This window comes from Stegostoma tigrinum, chromosome 35 (assembly GCF_030684315.1).
Source record: "Stegostoma tigrinum isolate sSteTig4 chromosome 35, sSteTig4.hap1, whole genome shotgun sequence".
In the NCBI taxonomy this organism is placed as follows: domain Eukaryota; kingdom Metazoa; phylum Chordata; class Chondrichthyes; order Orectolobiformes; family Stegostomatidae; genus Stegostoma; species Stegostoma tigrinum.
The window spans coordinates 22,358,474-22,379,193 of NC_081388.1; the positions used below are offsets into that span (position 1 = coordinate 22,358,474).

The following is a 20,720-nucleotide window of genomic DNA, read 5'->3' on the forward strand; positions in this document are numbered from 1 at the left end:
ATGAGGTACCTTGGCAAATACGTTACTGAAGTCTATACAAAGATCACGTACACTGTTCTGTCCTTTGCAAAGCCTGAGCACTGTTTTCTAGCTTGCCACGAGCAACCCGACTGAGAGAAAGGTTTAATGGCTTTACTATAGCAAGCTGCTTATTTTTATATGCAGAACTGAACAGGAAAGAGACCACCATTCTAAGGTTCACCTTCAATAAATCTGACACAAATGGCTGGTACAGAAATTTTATTCAGTGCTGTTAACAATTAACAGAGCAACCTCTGGTTAAAGTCTAATTCACCTCATCAGGTACTTCTCAACTGTTTGATGGCCTGTAAAAGAAAAATATATAAATAAAACTTATATCATTAGATAATACATGACTACAAGTGTTACTAACTCTTCCAATGGTACAGCTGGAATTGCCAATCTACTAAACTGAATAAGATATAAAGAGAATGAAAAGGCACGAATACAAACTGATACTGGAGAATTGCAGAGGAATGCTGTAAAGGACAGACCTTTTTATTTCTGTTTATTTGGGATTGTGGATCAAGGAAGGAGTTACAGCATCTTTTAAGAACAAATTCCTGGACCTCATCATGAGGTGTATTTATACTTGTTTTTTCAAGCAGTGGCAGGAGATGTTTGAGACCCAAATGTACCATGGGTATGTTCAGAGCAAGCTTTGCCCAGACAGACACTGCTGATTGGTTTTTCAGTTAGGACCAAATGTAGAGGCCTGGAGTCATCTGTATGGACAACATCTCTCTGGTTCCTGAATAGCTTGCATGCAAGAGGCAGAAATCTCCTCTCTCTCTCTGCACTGAAGTAACAACATCAAAGATATTCTCTCCCACCATTTGCTAGAAACTGTTGTCTCTAACCTGGGACTGAGCAATTAACAATTAATGTGTCCTAACTCCCTCCTATATCAGCAGAACACAAAAGAATCGAAATATGAAGGACCTCGAAACAAAATGGACCTGGTCAGATCCTGTTGGGGACTGGACCCAGTGATGCCTCAGTATTTTTCCTCCATCTACTACACCTCTGTTTGTATATGTCTGTGTGAGGGGGTACTGGTTGAGGAAGGGGGCGGAGCTTAAGCTGGCAGAGTTATATTAATATTTTTCTGTGGGTTTGTTTCGCGATAAATATTAATTTCTGAAGTACAGAAATCTCATCTGTGTTTTCAATCAACTTGAGTGCGTCAGACTGGGGAACATCTGAGTAATTTGATTAAATCATTAACTTCTGCAACAACTTGGGACTAGTGGAGCTCAAACAAGCAGCACCTTTTCCTAAGTGGGTCATGGACAATACATTTCAGACTAAACATATGCACCACTTACTTAGCCCATTCCACATTCAGGATTAAGTGATCGTAACCAAAGCCTGAAACCCCAGCAATGGCTCGGGCAGCATCCTCACGACGATGGAAACTAATAAAGGCAAATCCCTGAAAACAAAGTATAAAGTAAACCAAACATCAGAAATAATAGCCCCAACCCCAAATAGACAGCAAGGTGATGATGAATTTAAATACAGGCATCAGTACTAATAGTCATACCTTGGATTGGCCAGTATTCTTGTCCTTGGCCAGGTAGATCCTAGAAATGGAACCAAAAGGCCTAAACAGTTCCTGCAGGTCAGTCTCTCGAGTGTCTTCTGAAAGGTTAGTGACACGGATTGTGGCATTATCATCCGCTGTGGAGCACAAAACACAGGGTTAGCAACACCACCTTGACGGTTAGAGCCGAAAAATAAAGGGCTCCCCTCCCATGAATTACACAACAGGGGGTAGGGGATGACGGTCAATATCCTCAGCAAGGTATTTTAATTTAATCCTGTCAGATCAAAAGCTGATGTGACATCTGAAAGGTGTTTAATGTTTGAAGCAAAACTTATGTTTTCAATACTGTTGAATACCAGAATATCCTCACCTCTGCGATTTGTCTGCATTGACTCTCCACGCCGATTGGCTCCATCTCGTAAACTGGGGGGAACATACTTCCCGGTCTTGCTCTGAGCTGGTTGGACTGGTTCAGATTCTGGGAGCAAATAACGAAACAGACTGTTTAACAGTTATGTTCAGTAATGCAGGAGCCAACACCACTTCATGCTCCTGCACACTTTGCTTTCTCTCCTTAACATACACAGTCCTTCTGCTGACCCCGTGAATAAAAATACAAACACAAGAACTCCACTGAAGAAGGCTTCTGACCCAAAACATCAGCTTTTCTGCTCCTCTGATGCTGCCTGGTCTGCTGTGTTCATCCAGCTCCACTGACTCCAGCAACAGCAGTTCTTACTATCTCTCACTAGTGACAGTGCCTAGTTGTTAGTGGTAGTCCATCTAATGCTGCTGGAAAAGTCTCTCCGATCATCACCAGTCACAATGAGAAAATGGTAAAATCTGTGCGTTTACCTGGTTATCAACTATTAGCTGGAGGAGCTTTAATATGGATAAGTTCACCCCTCCCTCCAGCAAGGCTAATCACGTATGATTCCAGGACTCCGTTACCTAGCCTGATTTAAATGTTAAATGTCCCTAGCTCTTTTGGATGTAGAAAACAAACTAATGGGCCAGGGTTTACAGCTGATTCACTGACAGATCAGGTTTACAAGTATATTTTCCCCTGATCATAACCCTCAGCACAGTCCCGGCTCACAAAGGAAGAACGAGGAAAATCAGAGTGCCAACAACGCTGAAACTGATCTAGTAGGAATCAGATCCTTCAGGACAACAGGGGAAGAATAACACATAAAACATGAAATGGTGCTACACTGCAGATACACAAGTGAACATGCTTGAAGCCTGCCTGTACCTGAACCCTTTTCCTTCTCTGACGTGGTGAGTCCGAGCTGCTCAGCTAATTCCTTCTGCATTGGTCCCAGGGTGTCTTTGTATGGACAGCGAGTTGTCCAGTGGTCCCCTTTACAGATTCGACACGACACAATCTTCTGGCCTTTCAGTTTGGTCATGGGGTCATCCTCCTCTGTATTATTCAAATCCTATAAAGGGGTTTAAAGGTGCACAAAACCACAGCTAGCAGCGAGTGAATTATACCCAAGTGAAAAGTCACATACACCCTAGAAGAAAGGTGGAGTAAATACACTTGCACTATTCCATGTGCAGGAATTACTTCTAAAACTTGTGCAGGTAATCTAACAGGCTTTCAAATTAGCAGGAGTAACCCCTTAAGCCTGGTCATTCAATCAGACATTGGGCAAATTGACTCTCAACTCCACTTGCATGCTTGCCCACCCTTGTTTTCACACTGGTCAATTTCTACCTCTATTTACCACACAGTTTGTCACAGGTTTCAGTCACTCTAAAATCTATTTGTACATAATTTACAAAAGCATTTGCACAGACCCTTATTAATCAAGGCATAGAGTACAAGAGCTAAATCGTTATTAATTCCAAGTTAGTCGTAGCTGAGAATCATGTCTAATTCTGGGTATCGCATTTTAGAACGCGCATCAAAGTCTTGGTGAGGGTAGAACAATGAGGGAGTTCAGAATTGTGCAGAAATTGGAGAAGATGAGATTGTTTTCCTTAGAACAGAAGACTGAAAATGAGATTTAACTGCAATGTTCTAATCAGCATTGTAAATGAAGAGAAACACTGTCAGTTTTCCATTGACAGAAGGATCATAAACCAGAGAACAGGGATTTAAGCTAATTGGTGGAAGAACCAGGTGGGAGAGTTTGTGTTTGTTTATACAATAAATTATGATGATCTGAACAGTGCTGCCTTTGAGAGTGGCAAAAACAGATTTTATCATTACTTTCAAAGGGGAACTGGAGTATAATTCCGTAGGTTCACTACAGTGTGGAAACGGGCCATTTGGTCCAACAAATCCACACCAACTCTACAAACAACATCCCACCCACTCATCACCCCTCAACCCCACCTCCCTAACCCTGTAACTCTGCATTTCCCATGGCCAATCCACCTAACCTACACATCCTTGGACACCATGGGCAATTTAACATGGACAATCCACCTAAGCTGCACATCTTTGGACTTGGAAAGCAGAACAATTGCATGGCTATGGGGCAACAGCAGGCCAGTGGGAATAATCAGGCAGTTCTTTTAAAAAGCTAGTATTTAATAATAGGCTGAATAATGGTGCTATATAATAAGCTGAATAATAACGTTGTATGATTCGATATTATGGAAATAAGCAGCCAAATAGCCTGATACTCTGATAAGCAGTGACATGGTTTGTCCAGCTACTTGAGAGGCCCTATGGGTCACACCGTGTTGTGTGCCTCACCCACATTTCCTCTTGTGGGAGAATCTAGAACAAAGGGTCCCCAATTTAAAAGAGAAATGAAGCAAAATATTTTCTCAGACATGCCGAGTGTCTGGAACTCTCTGCTTCAGACATTAGTGGAAACAGAGTCCGAGTATTTTTAAGCAGACCGGGTAGCTTCTTGTTAGGGTTGAAAGGTTATCAGGAGTAAGCTGGAAGCCCCATCAGCCATGATCTTATGAAATGGCAATCAGGCTCAAGGGGCTGACCGATTCCTTCTCTAAATTCTGGTTTTTGTGCATACCTCTTTGCTGGTGATGAAGGTCATGTACACATCATCACTGACCGTTGTTGTGGCGACGTTCGGACCTGGGGGGTCATATTCTGAGGTGCCAAATTTTTTCCAGTTCTACAAGTGGAGGTAAGTTAGTAAAACAATCAATGAGACATTGAGGCATCCCGAGGTGATGACAGGTTCCATATAAACGCTAGTCTTTCTTTCAGATGGCAGTGACAAATATACGACTGGGTTCCCTTATCCCTTCCTGTCACATCTCTTTGAGCCTTCACTTTTCTACCAGGTCTCAGGCCAGGCTTTTCCTGACATGTGGTTCAGTCAGTACATCCAGTTGGCTGCACCTTTTCAACAGTGCATGCACAGCGACTAGAACAGAGAAAATGCTGCAGAAACTCATCTGAAGAGTCACATCAAACTCGAAATGTTAACTGCTTCCCTCTCCATAGACCTGCTGAGTTCCTCCAGCATTCTCCAGGTTTGTTTTAAGATATCCAACATCACACTATTTTGATTTTGTTTCAGTGACTATAACAACTTAAATTGTAGGCTGTTCGCTGAATGTATCCTCTTCCTTCCAAAAGACAGCAGAATCCTGTTGGTTTCTTCTATTGAGCATACCGATTCAGACACCCCTTACTTCCAACCATAACATCAGGTCTCTCCCTATCCACCTGTAACCAATTCAGATTTCCCAACTGATCAAGAACCTTATTTCATGGATTTATTTGTTCGCCATCATGTGAAACCCCATTGGCCAGGACATCAAGTATAAAAGTTGGCAAGTCATATTACAGCTGTACAAAACTTTAGTTAGGCCACATTTGAGATTACTGCATACAGTTCTGGTCACCAGACTAGCAGAGGATGTGTATGCTTTGGAGGGAGTGCAGAGGAGTTTTACCAGGATCTTGGAGGAGAGGTTGGATAAACTCAGATGGTTTTCACTGAAAAGACAGAGGCTGAGAGGGACCTGATAGCGGTCTAGAAAATTATGCAAGGCACAGATGGGGGGGAAATGTCAACTACAAGGCAGCACAGGTTCAAGGTAAGAGGGAGAAATGCATAATCACATAAAAGGTGGTGGGTGCCTGGAACACACTGCCAGTGGGGGTGGTGGAAGCAGGCATGTCAGCAATGTTTAAGGTGTATCCTGACAGACACACGTACAGGAGGTGAACAGAGGGATAGAAACCACGTGTGGGCGATAAGTAGTGTGTCTAAATAAGGATCATTATTGGTGCAGGCTTGTTGGGCCCTTTGGCCTGTTCCTGTGCTGTACTGTACTGCAATACATCATTGTATTGTTCCCAATGGGCTGTCATCAGCAAGAAATCAACAGACTGATGATCCAAAATTTAAAAAACACAGAAAACTGAACTCAATAGCTGCATTAATAGCAAGTGTATGATCTTAATTTGAGAACCAGTTTTCTCTGGTAAGTGATACCTAGTGATTCATTCAAAACCAAGTGTAAACACAATGTGCACACACACATGCGTGGAATTAACAGTTTCATATCTTACCAAGTAAACAGTAAATCCTTATGGCAACAATGTCCAAGAACATAAGCTTTAAAAAGTCATTGTTTGATCAGGATGTGCTCATACAGAAACTCACTTTTCGCCTGGCCACTGCTTTTGAAGCTTTCCTTGTTTCAATTCTGAAGGTGCGGATAATCTGAAAATAAAGGTTCGATGCTTTTCAGCAAGTTACAGATACAAGTTCAAACATGAACCCACTGCTTAAAGTCACACACTGGTAAGGCCAGTATTTATCACCCGTTGCTGAGGTGGCTCGAGATGGTGGTGAGCCTTCAGCTTGAAGTACTTCAGAGGGCAGTTAACATCAGCCCGGGGTCCAGACACACTGATACATACAGGAAATAAAGGGAAACCGTTTGTCCAGTGAAACAGAGCTTGCTGCATACTACAGTGGAAGATTGGGAAATATGTGAATCTATCTCTGATTGTGGAAGGTGGCCATTTGGCTCATTGAGTCCACACCAACCCTCCAAGGAACATCCCATCCGGTTTCAGACCCACCCTCCTACCCTAACCCTGTAACCCTGCAGTTCCCACGACAAATCCGTCGAACCTGCACACCTGTGGACTGTGGGAGGAAACCCACACATACACAGGGAGAAAGTGCAAACTCCACAGAGATAGTCTGAGGATGGAATCAAACTTGGTGTCTTGGCACTGTGAGGCAGTAGCGCTAACCACTGAGCCACCTTGATATATGATTTCAAAACAGCAATAAACTTGCAAGGGTATGAGGACAGAGCAGCGATTGCCTGGATTGCTCCAGACAGGCAGCATGGAGGCAAAGACTGACTGGTGTCCTTTAGTGTTAATACGATTCCATGAATCACTCAAGGTCCAGCCCAGGGCAGCACCATCAGGTTCCTTGCTTAACAGACATTAGTAAACGTACTATACTTTTACAAACATTAGGACAAAATCATGCACACTTTTACTGATGCCAACTTTTTAATTCCCAGATTGTTTAAATCAAAATTCTCAGACTGTCATGGTGGAACTTGATACCAGATTTTCTGGATTAGCCCAGAGCCAAAACCCCTGACAAAATGAAAGATTTGTTTAAGGGTCAAAGCCACAGAACAGTAAAACGCTCCCAGTTTACAGTATGTCGAATTTTCCAGAGTCACAGGACATTCTGAATGTTAACACTCCAGGAACAAACGGAGAGCTTCGGTGGGCAGAATCTCAGCGCAACAAGTAGTCAGGTTGACAGCGAGGGTTTTCTGTGAACCTACACAGAGCCTTATGTTAACAACAGGTCTTTCAGCTTGGGGATTTTAAATGTGGATTTTGATTTAATTCCTGTCAGTTATGGCTTTACGAGCACTGTAAAACCCTCACCTTCACTTTCTTCCCATCTTCGTCAATTTTGTACTCAATGATAGTTTTGATATTCCCTTTGATCAGTTCCTTAGGTGAAGGCAGGGGACCTAAAGATAGTCAAAAACTCAAGTTAACGAGCATTGTTGTAATCAGTGCAAAGCTGAGCATCCCTGTAACAAGTCTCCAACTCCACATTTGCCAGCTCACTCAATATTTAGATGGTCAGTCAAATTCAGTTTCCGACCAACTCAAGTCTCTAGGATGTTGATAAGATCGCTGCAACTATGCTATTGCCATTGAATATCGATTCAAGATGGTTAGATTTTCCACAGGTTGGCGTTCCCACTTTAGGTGGCATGAAGTTTGAAAAACATCTATCAGCTGAAAACCAGATGTTTTGATGTCTTTCTGCACATGGACACAATGCTTCACTATCTGGAAGCTGTGACTGGTATTGCAAATCGTGCAATAAACGGAAAAGGAGTCAAATAAAACAGCATTTAGCAAGTAGCACAGTTCACCAACAGCATTGAAAGACCACAGTAAAATTCTTGAACTGTCTCCCACAGAAGGGTCTTGATGAGAGAAATTTTGAGTGTTGTGTACAATTCTGGTCTCCATACCCAAGGAAGGCTAGCCATGCCTTACAGACAAGGCTGTACATGTTCACTAAAATAATGTTAGGATGAAGAGATTATCCTAGGAGAGGTCAAACAGACCATCTTCTCTTCTTTCCACAGAGTAAAAGGTGATTTCAAAGAAACGATGGGGTAAATACTAAGAGGATGCTTCTAAAGCAGGGGATTTCTAAAACAAGGGATCAGAATTTCAGGGCAAGGGATAGGCCATTGAGAATTGAGAGGAGGAATTTCTTTACGCAGAAGCTGGTGAATCTTCTGGATTCACTCCCCAGCCAGTTACAAAAGCTCAGTTGTTGCGTAAATGTAGAGATCAACAGATTTCTGGCCGCAAGGAGTCAAGAAATGTGGGAATAGCAAAAGGAAGTGGAATTGAGGCAGAAATTCTAGCATGAACTAAATGATGCCAGAGCAGGTTATGAGGGACTGAATGAGCCAGTCCAGCTTCTGTTTCTTATTGTAAGATAAGAGTTCTGAGAATCTGCACCCACTGATCGGCTTGACATGTAGCTGTCCCCGCAGGAATGTGCCCCAAACTGACTGTTCCATAGTAAAAACAACTTCACCACCAGAGGCAATAATAATTTGTACTCCGTTAGCTCTGTTAGCTGAATGGCAGGTTTGTGATGCAAACTGACATCAACAGAACAGGCGCAGTTACCATGAGGGACTCTCCTTCTCAACATCTCCCCTCACCTGGGGTGTGGTGACCCTCAGGTTAAACCCCCACCAGTCATCTCTCTCCTACTTTCCAGACTACACAGCATTAAGCTCACCCAAAAGTCAAACTTCTGAAAAGAGACACCAAGTCAAAGATTACCACCTTCGGTAAACAGTTTGAAAATGGTTTTAAAGGAAATGAGACCCATCAACGCCTGTGCTCATAGCCTGCATTCACTCCTAGCCAAGTCTCATCCTGGTTTTTCAGATTCCTGCACAACCTTGCAAACTCCACTAGCTCCTCTCGCCCCACAACATTTCCCCATCTCTGGGCAGTGATAATTCTGGGCCCTTGAACAGGCTGATCTTAATTAAAACCAAAAGAACTGCGGATGTTGTAAATCAGGAACAAAAACAAAGTTTTTGGAAAAGCTCAGCAGGTCTGGCAGCATCTGAGAAGGAGAAAACAGAGTTAGCGTTTCCAGTCCAGTGACCCTTCCTCAGAGGGGTCCTCATTTTTTAATTACACTACCACCGGCAGCCATGTCACTTCACCAAGATTTGGTTATCATCTTATCACAATCTCCTTTAGTTCAAATTTAGTTTGATTACCTTACAATGCACCCTGAGCTTTACTTAATTAAAGGGACCATATAAATGTAGGTTGTCAATGTGGTGTGAAAATAGATGCACACTTTCAGTTAATGAAGCGAACTCCAGGATGATTGGTCTGGCGAGTGTAAATACTTTAGACTGCTCCGCGATGTCAGTGCTCGGTCCTGAGAAACGAATGGGCTGGACTAGGGAGAAAAGTAGGTTGGAAGGAAAAAATACCATGAACCCCAACCCCTGCCTTGTTCACCCACCCCATTCCTTAATCTCCGAGTATCTTGACCTCCCCACATCTATTCCCGTTCACTCCCCCTCTTTCTCCCACTATGCTCATCTCTCTCTCCCTCCGCTGTACCCTCTATTCCCCTTTGCCTATATCCCTCTCCTCCTCGCTTTCTAATCTGTACTTCCCCTTTCCTTCCCCCATACTCCTAAACCCCTCTCACTCCACCCTAACCCCTACTTCTGTACCCCTGGGCCCCTCTTCCCCTGCAGCCCTCACCTTCTAACCTGTACTTCTCACCACCCCACCAACTCCCCACGATCTCTCACTGCCCCTGTGCCCCTCCATTCTTTGTACTCCTCCCTCTTCCTATAAGCCACTCACACTCTTTCTAGGCCCTTCCCTCTCCCTGTCTCCAATACTCTGCCCAAACCCATTCTCTCTCTCCAACACCTCTTTCCCTCCCGCCACTCTCTTCTCACCCCCACACACCCCCTACCCACATCCCTACACACACCCCTTCCCCGACTCTCCTCACATCCCCTTCCACTCTCCCCACACACTCCCACCTTCCCCCTACCCCATCACTCTCCCCGCACACTCCCCCTTACCCCAAACTCCACCCCTGCCCACAATCCCCCCTCCCCGCTACTCTCCCCACATACTCCCCCATCCCCCCCACATACTCCCCCCTCCCCATTCCCCCCTCCCCCGACTCTCCCCACATACTCCCCCTTCCCCCCCCGCCACATTCCCCCCCGACCCCCGACATACTACCCCTTCCCCCTCCCGCCCACATACTCCCCCTTCCACCCCACATGCCCCCTCCTCCCCAACACTCCCCCCTTCCCCCCACACTCCCCCTTGCCCCCCACATCCCCCCTTCCCCCCACACTCCCCCCTTCCCTCCCACATCCCCCCTCCCCCCACTCTCCCCCCATACCCCCCACATACTCCCCCTTCCCCCCACTCTCCCCCCATACCCCCCCTTCCCCCCCCACATACTCCCCCTTCCCCCCACTCTCCCCCCATACCCCCCAACATACTCCCCCTTCCCCCCCACAACACCCCTTCCCGCTCCCCACATTCCCCCCTTCCCCTCCCCACATACTCCCCCTACCCCCCCACTCTCCCCCCCCACATTCCCCCTTCCCCCCCACTCTCCCCCACATTCCCCCCTCCCCCCCACTCTCCCACCCACATTCCCCCCTCCCCCCCAACATTCCCCCCTCCCCCCCACAATCCCACCTCCCCACCCACATTCCCCCCTCCCCCCCACATTCCCCCTCACATTCCCCCCTCTCCCCCCACTGTCGCCCCCCCACACTCCCCCGCCCCCCACTGTCGCCCCCCACACACTCCCCCTCCCCCCCACTCTCGCCCCCCCACACACTCCCCCTCCCCCCCACTCTCGCCCCCCCACGCACTCCCCCTCCCCCCCACTCTCGCCCCCCCACTCTCACCCCCCCACGCACTCCCCCTCCCCCCCACTATCGCCCCCCCCACGCACTCCCCCTCCCCCCCACTCTCGCCTCCCCACGCACTCCCCCTCCCCCCCACTCTCGCCCCCCCCACACTCCACCTCCCCCCCACTCTCGCCCCCCCACACTCCCCCTCCCCCCCACTCTCGCCCCCACACACACTCCCCCTCCCCCCCACTCTCGCCCCCCCCACACACTACCCCTCCCCCCCACTCTCGCCCCCCCACACACTACCCCTCCCCCCCACTCTCGCCCCCCCACACACTACCCCTCCCCCCCACTCTCGCCCCCCAACACACTCCCCCTCCCACCCACTCTCGCCCCCCAACACACTCCCCCTCCCCCCCACTCTCGCCCCCCCACACACTCCCCCTCCCCCCCACTCTCGCCCCCCCACACACTCCCCCTCCCCCCCACTCTCGCCCCCCCACACACTCCCCCTCCCCCCCACTCTCCCCCCCCACACACTCCCCCTCTCCCCCACTCTCCCCCCCCCACACACTTCCCCTCCCCCCAACACTCCCCCCCCACACCCCCCTTCCACCCCTACACCCCCCTTCCACCCCCACACCCCCCCCACACCCCCCCTCCCCCCAACACTCCCGCCCCCACACCCCCCCTCCCCCCCCCACACCCCCACTCTCCCCCCCACACCCCCACTCTCCCCCCCACACCCCCACTCTCCCCCCGACACCCCCACTCTCCCCCCGACACCCCCACTCTCCCCCCCACCCACCCACTCTCCCCCGACACCCCCACTCTCCCCCCCACCCACCCACTCTCCCCCGACACCCCCACTCTCCCCCCCACCCACCCACTCTCCCCCGACACCCCCACTCTCCCCCCCACCCACCCACTCTCCCCCGACACCCCCACTCTCCCCCCCACCCACCCACTCTCCCCCGACACCCCCACTCTCCCCCCCACCCACCCACTCTCCCCCGACACCCCCACTCTCCCCCCCACCCACCCACTCTCCCCCGACACCCCCACTCTCCCCCCCACCCACCCACTCTCCCCCGACACCCCCACACTCTCCCCCGACACCCCCACTCTCCCCCCCACCCACCCACTCTCCCCCGACACCCCCACTCTCCCCCCCACCCACCCACTCTCCCCCCCCACATAACCCCCCACCCACCCACTCTCCCCCCCCCCACTCTCCCCCCCCCACATAACCCGCCACCCACCCACTCTCCCCCTCCACATAACCACCCACCCACCCACTCTCCCCCCCCACATAACCACCCACCCACCCACTCTCCCCCCCCACATAACCACCCACCCACCCACTCTCCCCCCCCACATAAACCCCCACCCACCCACTCTCCCCCCCCCCACATAACCCCCCACCCACCCACTCCCCCCCCCCACATAACCCCCCACCCACCCACTCCCCCCCCCCACATAACCCCCCACCCACCCACTCTCCCCCCCACATAACCCCCCACCCACCCACTCTCCCCCCCCACATAACCCCCCACCCACCCACTCTCCCCCCCCACATAACCCCTCACCCACCCCCCCCCACATAACCCCCCACCCACCCACTCTCCCCCCCCACATACTCCCCCACCACCCCCCACTCTCCCCCCAACATACTCCCCCTTCCCCCCCACTCTCCCCCCAACATACTCCCCCTTCCCCCCCACAACACCCCCTCCCGCTCCCCACATTCCCCCCATCCCCTCCCCACATACTCCCCCTTCCACCCCACTCTCCCTCCCACATTCCCCCCTCCCCCCCCACTCTCCCCCAACATTCCCCCCTCCCGCCCCCCACTCTGCCCCCACATTCCCCCCTCCCCCCCCACTCTGCCCCCACATTCCCCCCTCCCCCCCACTCTGCCCCCACATTCCCCCCTCCCCCCATTCCCCCCCCGACATTCCCCCCTCCCCCCCCACATTCACTCCTCCCCCCCCCCACATTCACCCCTCCCCACCCCCACATTCCCCCCTCCCCACCCCCACATTCCCCCCTCCCCCCCAACATTCACCACTCCCCCCCCCACATTCACCACTCCCCCCCCACATTCACCACTCCCCCCAATCTCCCCCTCACATTCCCCCCTCCCCCCTCACATTCCCCCCTCCCCCCTCACATTCCCCCCCACTCTACCCCCACACACTCACCCTCCCTCCACTCTCGCCCCCCCCACACTCCCCCTCCCCCCCCACTCTCGACCCCCACACTCCCCCTCCCCCACACACTCCCCCTCCACCCCAACATACTCCCCCTCCCCCCGACTCTCCCCCCCCCACATACTCCCCCTCCCCCCCACTCTCCCACCCCACATACTCCCCCTCCCCCCCCACACTCCCCCCCACATACTCCCCCTCCCCCCCCACACTCCCCCTCCACATACTCCCCCTCCCCCCCCACACTCCCCCCCCACATACTCCCCCTCGCCCCCACACTCCCCCCCCCACATACTCCCCCTGCCCCCCCACACTCCCCCCCCACATACTCCCCCTCCCCCCCCACACTCCCCCCCACATACTCCCCCTCCCCCCCCCCATTCTCCCCCTCCCCCCGACACTCCCCCTCCGCCCCCACACACCCCCCCACATACTCCCCCTCCCACCCCACATACTCCCCCTCCCCCCCCACACTCCCCCACCATTCTCCCCCTCCCTCCCGACACTCCCCCCACCCACACACTCCCCTCCCCCCCCACATACTCCCCCTCCCCCCCACTCTCCCCCAACATACTCCCCTCCCCCCCCACATACTCCCCCTCCCCCCCACCCACATACTCCCCCTCCCCCCCCACTTACTCCCCTCCCCCCCGACTCTCCCGCCACTTACTCCCCCTCCCCCCCGACTGTCCCCCAACATACTCCCCCTTCCCCCGACTCTCCCACCCACATACTCCCCCTCCCCGCCCGACTCTCCCACCCACATACTCCCCCTCCCCCCCGACTCTCCCCCCACATACTCCCTCTCCCCCCGACTCTGCCCCCCACATACACCCTCTCCCCAAACATACTCCCCCTCCCCCCCACATACACCCTCTCCCCCCAACATACTCACCCCAACATACTCCCCCTCCCCCCCCCCCACATACTCCCCCGACTCTCCCCCCCCACATACTCCCCCTCACCCCCGACTCTCCACCCCCACATACTCCCCCTCCCCCCGACTCTCCCCCCAACATACTTCCCCTCCCCCCCCACTCTCCCCCCGAGATACTCCCTCTCCCCCCCAACTCTCACCGCCGACTCTCCCCCCCAACCTACTCCCCCTCCCCCCCGACTCATCCCCCCAACCTACTCCCCCTCCCCCCCCCCAAACTACTCACCCCTCCCCCCCCGACTCTCCCCCCCAACCTACTCCGCCTCCCCCCGACTCTCCCCCCCAACATACTCCCTCTCCCCCCAACATACTCCCCCCTCCCCCCGACTCTCCCCCCCCACATACTCCCCCTCCCCCCGATTCTCCCCCCCCACATACTCCCCCTCCCCCCCGACTCTCCCCCCCACATACTCCCCCTCCCCCCCGACTCTCCCCCCCACATACTCGCCCTCCCCCCCGACTCTCCCCCCCACATACTCCCCCCCCTCCCCGACTCCCCCCCCACATACTCACCCTCCCCCCGACTCCCCCTCCCCCCCCGACTCCCCCCCAACATACTCCACCTCCCCTCGACTCCCCCCCACATACTCCGTCCCCCCACCACATACTCCCCCTCCCCCCGACCATACTCCGTTCCGCCCCCGACTCTCCCCCACCACATACTCCCCCTCCCCCCCGACTCTCCCCCCCACATACTCCCCCTCCCCCCTGACTCTCCCCCCCACATACTCCCACTCCTCCCCGACTCTCCCCCCCCAACATACACCCCCTCCCACCCGACTCTCCCCCCCCCACATACTCACCCTCCTCCCCCGACTCTCCCCCCCAACATACTCCCCCTCCCCCCCACTCTCCCCCCCAACATACTCCCCCTCCCCTCCACTCTCCCCCCAACATACTCCCCCTCCCCCCCCCAACATACTCCCCCTCCCCCCCACTCTCCCCCTCCCCCCAACATACTCCCCCCCCCCCACATCTCTCCCCCCGACTCCCCCCCCACATACTCCGTGTCCCCCCCACACCCCCCCCACATACTCCGTGTCCCCCCCACATACTCCGTCCCCCCCCACATACTCCCCCTCCCCCCGACTCCCCCCCCCACATACTCTGTTCCGCCCCCGACTCTCCCGCACCACATACTCCCCCTCCCCCCGACTCTCCCCCCCGACATACTCCCCCTCCCCCCCGACTCTCCCCCCCCACATACTCCCCCTCCCCCCCGACTCTCCCCCCCCACATACTCCCCCTCCCCCCCGACTCTCCCCCCCGACATACTCCCCCTCCCCCCGACTCTCCCCCCCCACATACTCCCCCTCCCCCCCGACTCTCCCCCCGACATACTCCCCCTCCCCCCCGACTCTCCCCCCGACATACTCCCCCTCACCCCCGACTCTCCCCCCGACTCTCCCCCCCGACATACTCCCCCCCCCACATACTCCCCCCCCCCCCACATACTCCCCCTCCCCCCCCGACTCCCCCCCCACATACTCCCCCTCCCCCCGACTCCCCCCCCCAACTCTACCCCCCCACATACTCCCCCTCCCCCCCGACTCTCCCCCCCCACATACTCCCCCTCCCCCCGACTCTCCCCCCCACATACTCACCCTCCTCCCCCGACTCTCCCCCCCACATACTCACCCTCCTCCCCCGACTCTCCCCACCAACTCTCCCCCCCAACATACTCCTCCTCCCCCCACCACTCACCCCCCCAACATACTCCCCCTCCCCCCAACTCTCCCCCCACATACTGCCCCTCCCCCCCGACTCTCCCCCCCCCACATACTCCCCCTCCCCCCCACATACTCCCCCTCCCCCCCGACTCTCCCCCCCCACATACTCCCCCTCCCCCCCGACTCTCCCCCCCCCACATACTCACCCTCCTCCCCCGACTCTCCCCACCAACTCTCCCCCCCAACATACTCCTCCTCCCCACCCACTCACCCCCCCAACATACTCCCCCTCCCCCCAACATACTCCCCCTCCCCCACATCTCTCCCCCCGACATACTCCGTCCCCCCTCACATACTCCCCCCCACATACTCCGTCCTCCCCCCACATACTCCCCCTCCCCCCGACTCCCCCCCACATTCTCCGTTCCGCCCCCGACTCTCCCCCCCCACATACTCCCCCTCCCCCCGACTCTCCCCCCCAACTCTACCCCCCCACATACTCCCCCTCCCCCCCGACTCTCCCCCCCCACATACTCCCCCTCCCCCCGACTCTCCCCCCCACATACTCACCCTCCTCCCCCGACTCTCCCCCCCACATACTCACCCTCCTCCCCCGACTCTCCCCACCAACTCTCCCCCCCAACATACTCCTCCTCCCCCCACCACTCACCCCCCCAACATACTCCCCCTCCCCCCAACTCTCCCCCCCACATACTGCCCCTCCCCCCCGACTCTCCCCCCCCCACATACTCCCCCTCCCCCCCGACTCTCCCCCCCACATACTCCCCCTCCCCCCCGACTCTCCCCCCCCACATACTCCCCCTCCCCCCCGACTCTCCCCCCCCCACATACTCACCCTCCTCCCCCGACTCTCCCCACCAACTCTCCCCCCCAACATACTCCTCCTCCCCACCCACTCACCCCCCCAACATACTCCCCCTCCCCCCAACATACTCCCCCTCCCCCACATCTCTCCCCCCGACATACTCCGTCCCCCCTCACATACTCCCCCCCACATACTCCGTCCTCCCCCCACATACTCCCCCTCCCCCCGACTCCCCCCCACATTCTCCGTTCCGCCCCCGACTCTCCCCTCCCACATACTCCCCCTCCCCCCCGACTCTCCCCCCCCACATACTCCCCCTCCCCCCCGACTCTCCCCCCCACATACTCACCCTCCTGCCCCGACTCTCCCCCCCAACATACTACTCCTCTCCCCCCACTCTCCACCCCAACATACTACTCCTCTCCCCCCACTCTCCCCCCCAACATACTCCCCCTCCCCCCAACATACTCCCCCCTCCCCCACATCTCTCCCCCCGACTCCCCCCCCACATACTCCGTCCCCCCCTCACATTCTCCGTTCCGTCCCCGACTCTCCCCCCCCACATACTCCCCCTCCCCCCGACTCTCCCCCCCCCACATACTCCCCCTCCCCCCCGACTCTCCCCCCCCCCACATACTCCCCCTCCCCCCCGACTCTCCCCCCCCCCACATACTCCCCCTCCCCCCCCCACATACTCCCCCTCCCCCCGACTCTCCCCCCCCACATACTCCCCCTCCCCCCCGACTCTCCCCCCCCCACATACTCCCCCTCCCCCCCCGACTCTCCCCCCCCCACATACTCCCCCTCCCCCCCCCACATACTCCCCCTCCCCCCGACTCTCCCTCCCCCCCGACTCTCCCCCCCCACATACTCCCCCTCCCCCCCCCACATACTCCCCCTCCCCCCGACTCTCCCTCCCCCCCGACTCTCCCCCCCCACATACTCCCCCTCCCCCCCGACTCCCCCCCCCACATACTCCCCCTCACCCCGACTCCCCCCCCACATACTCCCCCTCACCCCGACTCCCCCCCCCACATACTCCCCCTCACCCCGACTCCCCCCCCCACATACTCCCCCTCACCCCGACTCCCCCCCCCACATACTCCCCCTCACCCCGACTCCCCCCCCCCACATACTCCCCCTCACCCCGACTCCCCCCCCCCACATACTCCCCCTCCCCCCCGACTCCCCCCCCACATACTCCCCCTCCCCCCGACTCCCCCCCCCACATACTCCCCCTCCCCCCCGACTCCCCCCCCACATACTCCCCCTCCCCCCCCGACTCCCCCCCCCCACATACTCCCCCTCCCGCCCGACTCTCCCCCCCCACATACTCCCCCTCCCCCCCGACTCTCCCCCCCCACATACTCCCCCCCGACTCTCCCCCCCCACATACTCCCCCTCCCCCCGACTCTCCCCCCCACATACTCCCCCTCCCCCCCGACTCTCCCCCCCCACATACTCCCCCTCCCCCCGACTCTCCCCCCCCACATACTCCCCCTCCCCCCCGACTCTCCCCCCCCACATACTCCCCCTCCCCCCCGACTCTCCCCCTCCCCCCGACTCTCCCCCCCCACATACTCCCCCTCCCCCCCGACTCCCCCCCCCACATACTCCCCCCCCCACATACTCCCCCTCCCCCCGACTCTCCCCCCCCCGACTCTCCCCCTCCCCCCCGACTCTCCCCCCCACATACTCCCCCTCCCCCCCGACTCCCCCCCACATACTCCGTCCCCCCCCACATACTCCCCCTCCCCCCTACTCTCCCCCCCCACATACTCCCCCTCCCCCCCGACTCCCCCCCACATACTCCGTCTCCCCCCCACATACTCCCCCTCCCCCCGACTCCCCCCCCACATACTCCGTCTCCCCCCCACATACTCCCCCTCCCCCCCGACTCCCCCCCCACATACTCCCCCTCCTCCCCGACTCTCCCCCCACATACTCCCCCTCCTCCCCGACTCTCCCCCCACATACTCCCCCTCCTCCCCGACTCTCCCCCCCACATACTCCCCCTCCTCCCCGACTCTCCCCCCCACATACTCCCCCTCCTCCCCGACTCTCCCCCCCACATACTCCCCCTCCTCCCCGACTCTCCCCCCCACATACTCCCCCTCCCCCCCCCACATACTCCCCCTCCCCCCCGACTCTCCCCCCCAACATACTCCCCCTCCCCCCCGACTCTCCCCCCCAACATACTCCCCCTCCCCCCCGACTCTCCCCCCCAACATACTCCCCCTCCCCCCCGACTCTCCCCCCCAACATACTCCCCCTCCCCCCCGACTCTCCCCCCCAACATACTCCCCCTCCCCCCCGACTCTCCCCCCCAACATACTCCCCCTCCCCCCGACTCCCCCCCCACATACTCCGTTCCACCCCCGACTCTCCCCCCCCACATACTCCCCCTCCCCCCCGACTCTCCCCCCCAACATACTCCCCCTCCGCCCCCACTCTCCCCCCCCACATACTCCGTTCCACCCCCGACTCTCCCCCCCCACATACTCCCCCTCCCCCCCGACTCTCCCCCCCAACATACTCCCCCTCCCCCCGACTCCCCCCCCACATACTCCGTTCCACCCCCGACTCTCCCCCCCCACATACTCCCCCTCCCCCCCGACTCTCCCCCCCAACATACTCCCCCTCCGCCCCCACTCTCCCCCCCACGCCCCCAACCCCCAACTCTCCCCACACACGCCCCGTTCCCGCTGCACACTACCGCCCCCCCCCCAATCTCCGGAAGGGACGGGCGGTAATGCTCGTGACCCAGGATCCCGATTATTTTCAGCGGGAGCTGCCCCGGCGGCGGTAGCTGGGACCCGGCCCACGTGTGGGGCCCGGCCTGAGGCCTGTTCCTTACCCTCGTCTCCCTCCTCCTCCACCTGGTCGGCCCAGCTGGGCTTCGAGCTGCGGGGCAGAGAGAAACAAAACACGTTCCGGTTAGCGACGGAGAGACTGGCGGCTCCGCGAGTAACTCACACCCTCTCCTAGGGTTTCCGAGCCCAAGCCCCGCACTCACTCGAAATCCATAGTGAACCGGAACCGGGCGCATCCAGAGAGCCGGAGATAGGCCGCAGGCTGGGCGGATACGGTGGCCTCCCAAAACATCGCCACCCGGCGGCTGGGCAGCTACAGTAACCGCCCAACACAGCGCCACCCGGAGGCTGGGCAGGTGCAGTGACCTCCCAAAACTGCGCCATCAAAAGGCTGGGCAGAGGCTGCGACCTCCCAAACCAGCGCCACCCGGAGGCTGAGCAGACACTGACACCTCCCTGCACAGTGCCACCCTCAGGCTGGGCGGACACAGTGACCTCCCAATACAGCGCCACCTGCAGGCTGGACGGACTGAATAACCATACAAAACAGCGCCCGTCGGCATATGAGAGATAACAAGATGCAGGGATAATGGGAACTGCAGACGCTGGAGAATCCAAGATAATAAAATGTGAGGCTGGATGAACACAGCAGGCCAAGCAGCATCTCAGGAGCACAAAAGCTGACGTTTCGGGCCTAGACCCTTCATCAGAGAGGGGGATGGGGTGAGGGAACTGGAATAAATAGGGAGAGAGGGGGGAGGCGGACCGAAGATGGATAGAGGAGAAGATAGGTGGAGAGGAGAGTATAGGTGGGGAGGGAGGGAGGGGATAGATCAGTCCAGGGAAGACGGACAGGTCAAGGAGGTAGGAAATGGAGGTGTGGCTTGGGGTGGGAGGAAGGGATAGGTGAGAGGAAGAAGAGGTTAGGGAGGCAGAGACAGGCTGGGCTGGTTTTGGGATGCAGTGGGTGGAGGGGAAGAGCTGGGCTCCCAAAACCAGCCCAGCCTTCTCTGCCTCCCTCACGTCCACACCAACCCTCAGAATATTATCCACCCACGCCCCCGGACCCATCCCTGAACACTACGGGCAATTTAGCACAGCCAATCGACCTAAACTGCACATCTTTGGACTGTGGGAGGAAACCGGAGCACCCGGAGGAAACCTATGCAGACATGGGGAGAACGTGCAAACTCCACACAGTCACCCGAGGCTGGAATTGAACCCGGGTCCCTGGTGCTGTGAAGCTGCGGTGCTGACCACTGAGCGACGTGCTGCCTCATTAATTTTGTCCAACTCAA

At 56.8% G+C, this 20,720-nt stretch overlaps 1 protein-coding gene across 1 annotated transcript; it reads right to left on the bottom strand.

Moving 5' to 3' along the window:
• Positions 1-225: 225 nt before the first annotated feature.
• Positions 226-19,727, bottom strand: eif3g (eukaryotic translation initiation factor 3, subunit G). The gene is made up of 10 exons (XM_059639959.1): positions 19,626-19,727; positions 19,467-19,513; positions 7,443-7,531; positions 6,178-6,237; positions 4,567-4,671; positions 2,826-3,012; positions 1,941-2,048; positions 1,568-1,704; positions 1,350-1,456; positions 226-326 (listed from the first exon to the last, which is right to left on the bottom strand). The coding sequence occupies exons 1-10, from the start codon at positions 19,712-19,714 to the stop codon at positions 311-313; spliced, it is 945 nt and encodes a 314-aa protein (XP_059495942.1). The 5' UTR covers positions 19,715-19,727; the 3' UTR covers positions 226-310.
• Positions 19,728-20,720: the final 993 nt, after the last annotated feature.

Coding starts and splice junctions, on each gene's coding strand:
- eif3g (XM_059639959.1), bottom strand. CDS start 19,714: ATGTTTTGGGAGGCCACCGTATCCGCCCAGCCTGCGGCCTATCTCCGG. Junction 4,672..6,177: donor AAGCAGTGGCCAGGCGAAAA/GTGAGTTTCTGT, acceptor CTCCACTTGTAG/AACTGGAAAAAATTTGGCAC. Junction 3,013..4,566: donor CCTTCATCACCAGCAAAGAG/GTATGCACAAAA, acceptor ACCCCTTTATAG/GATTTGAATAATACAGAGGA.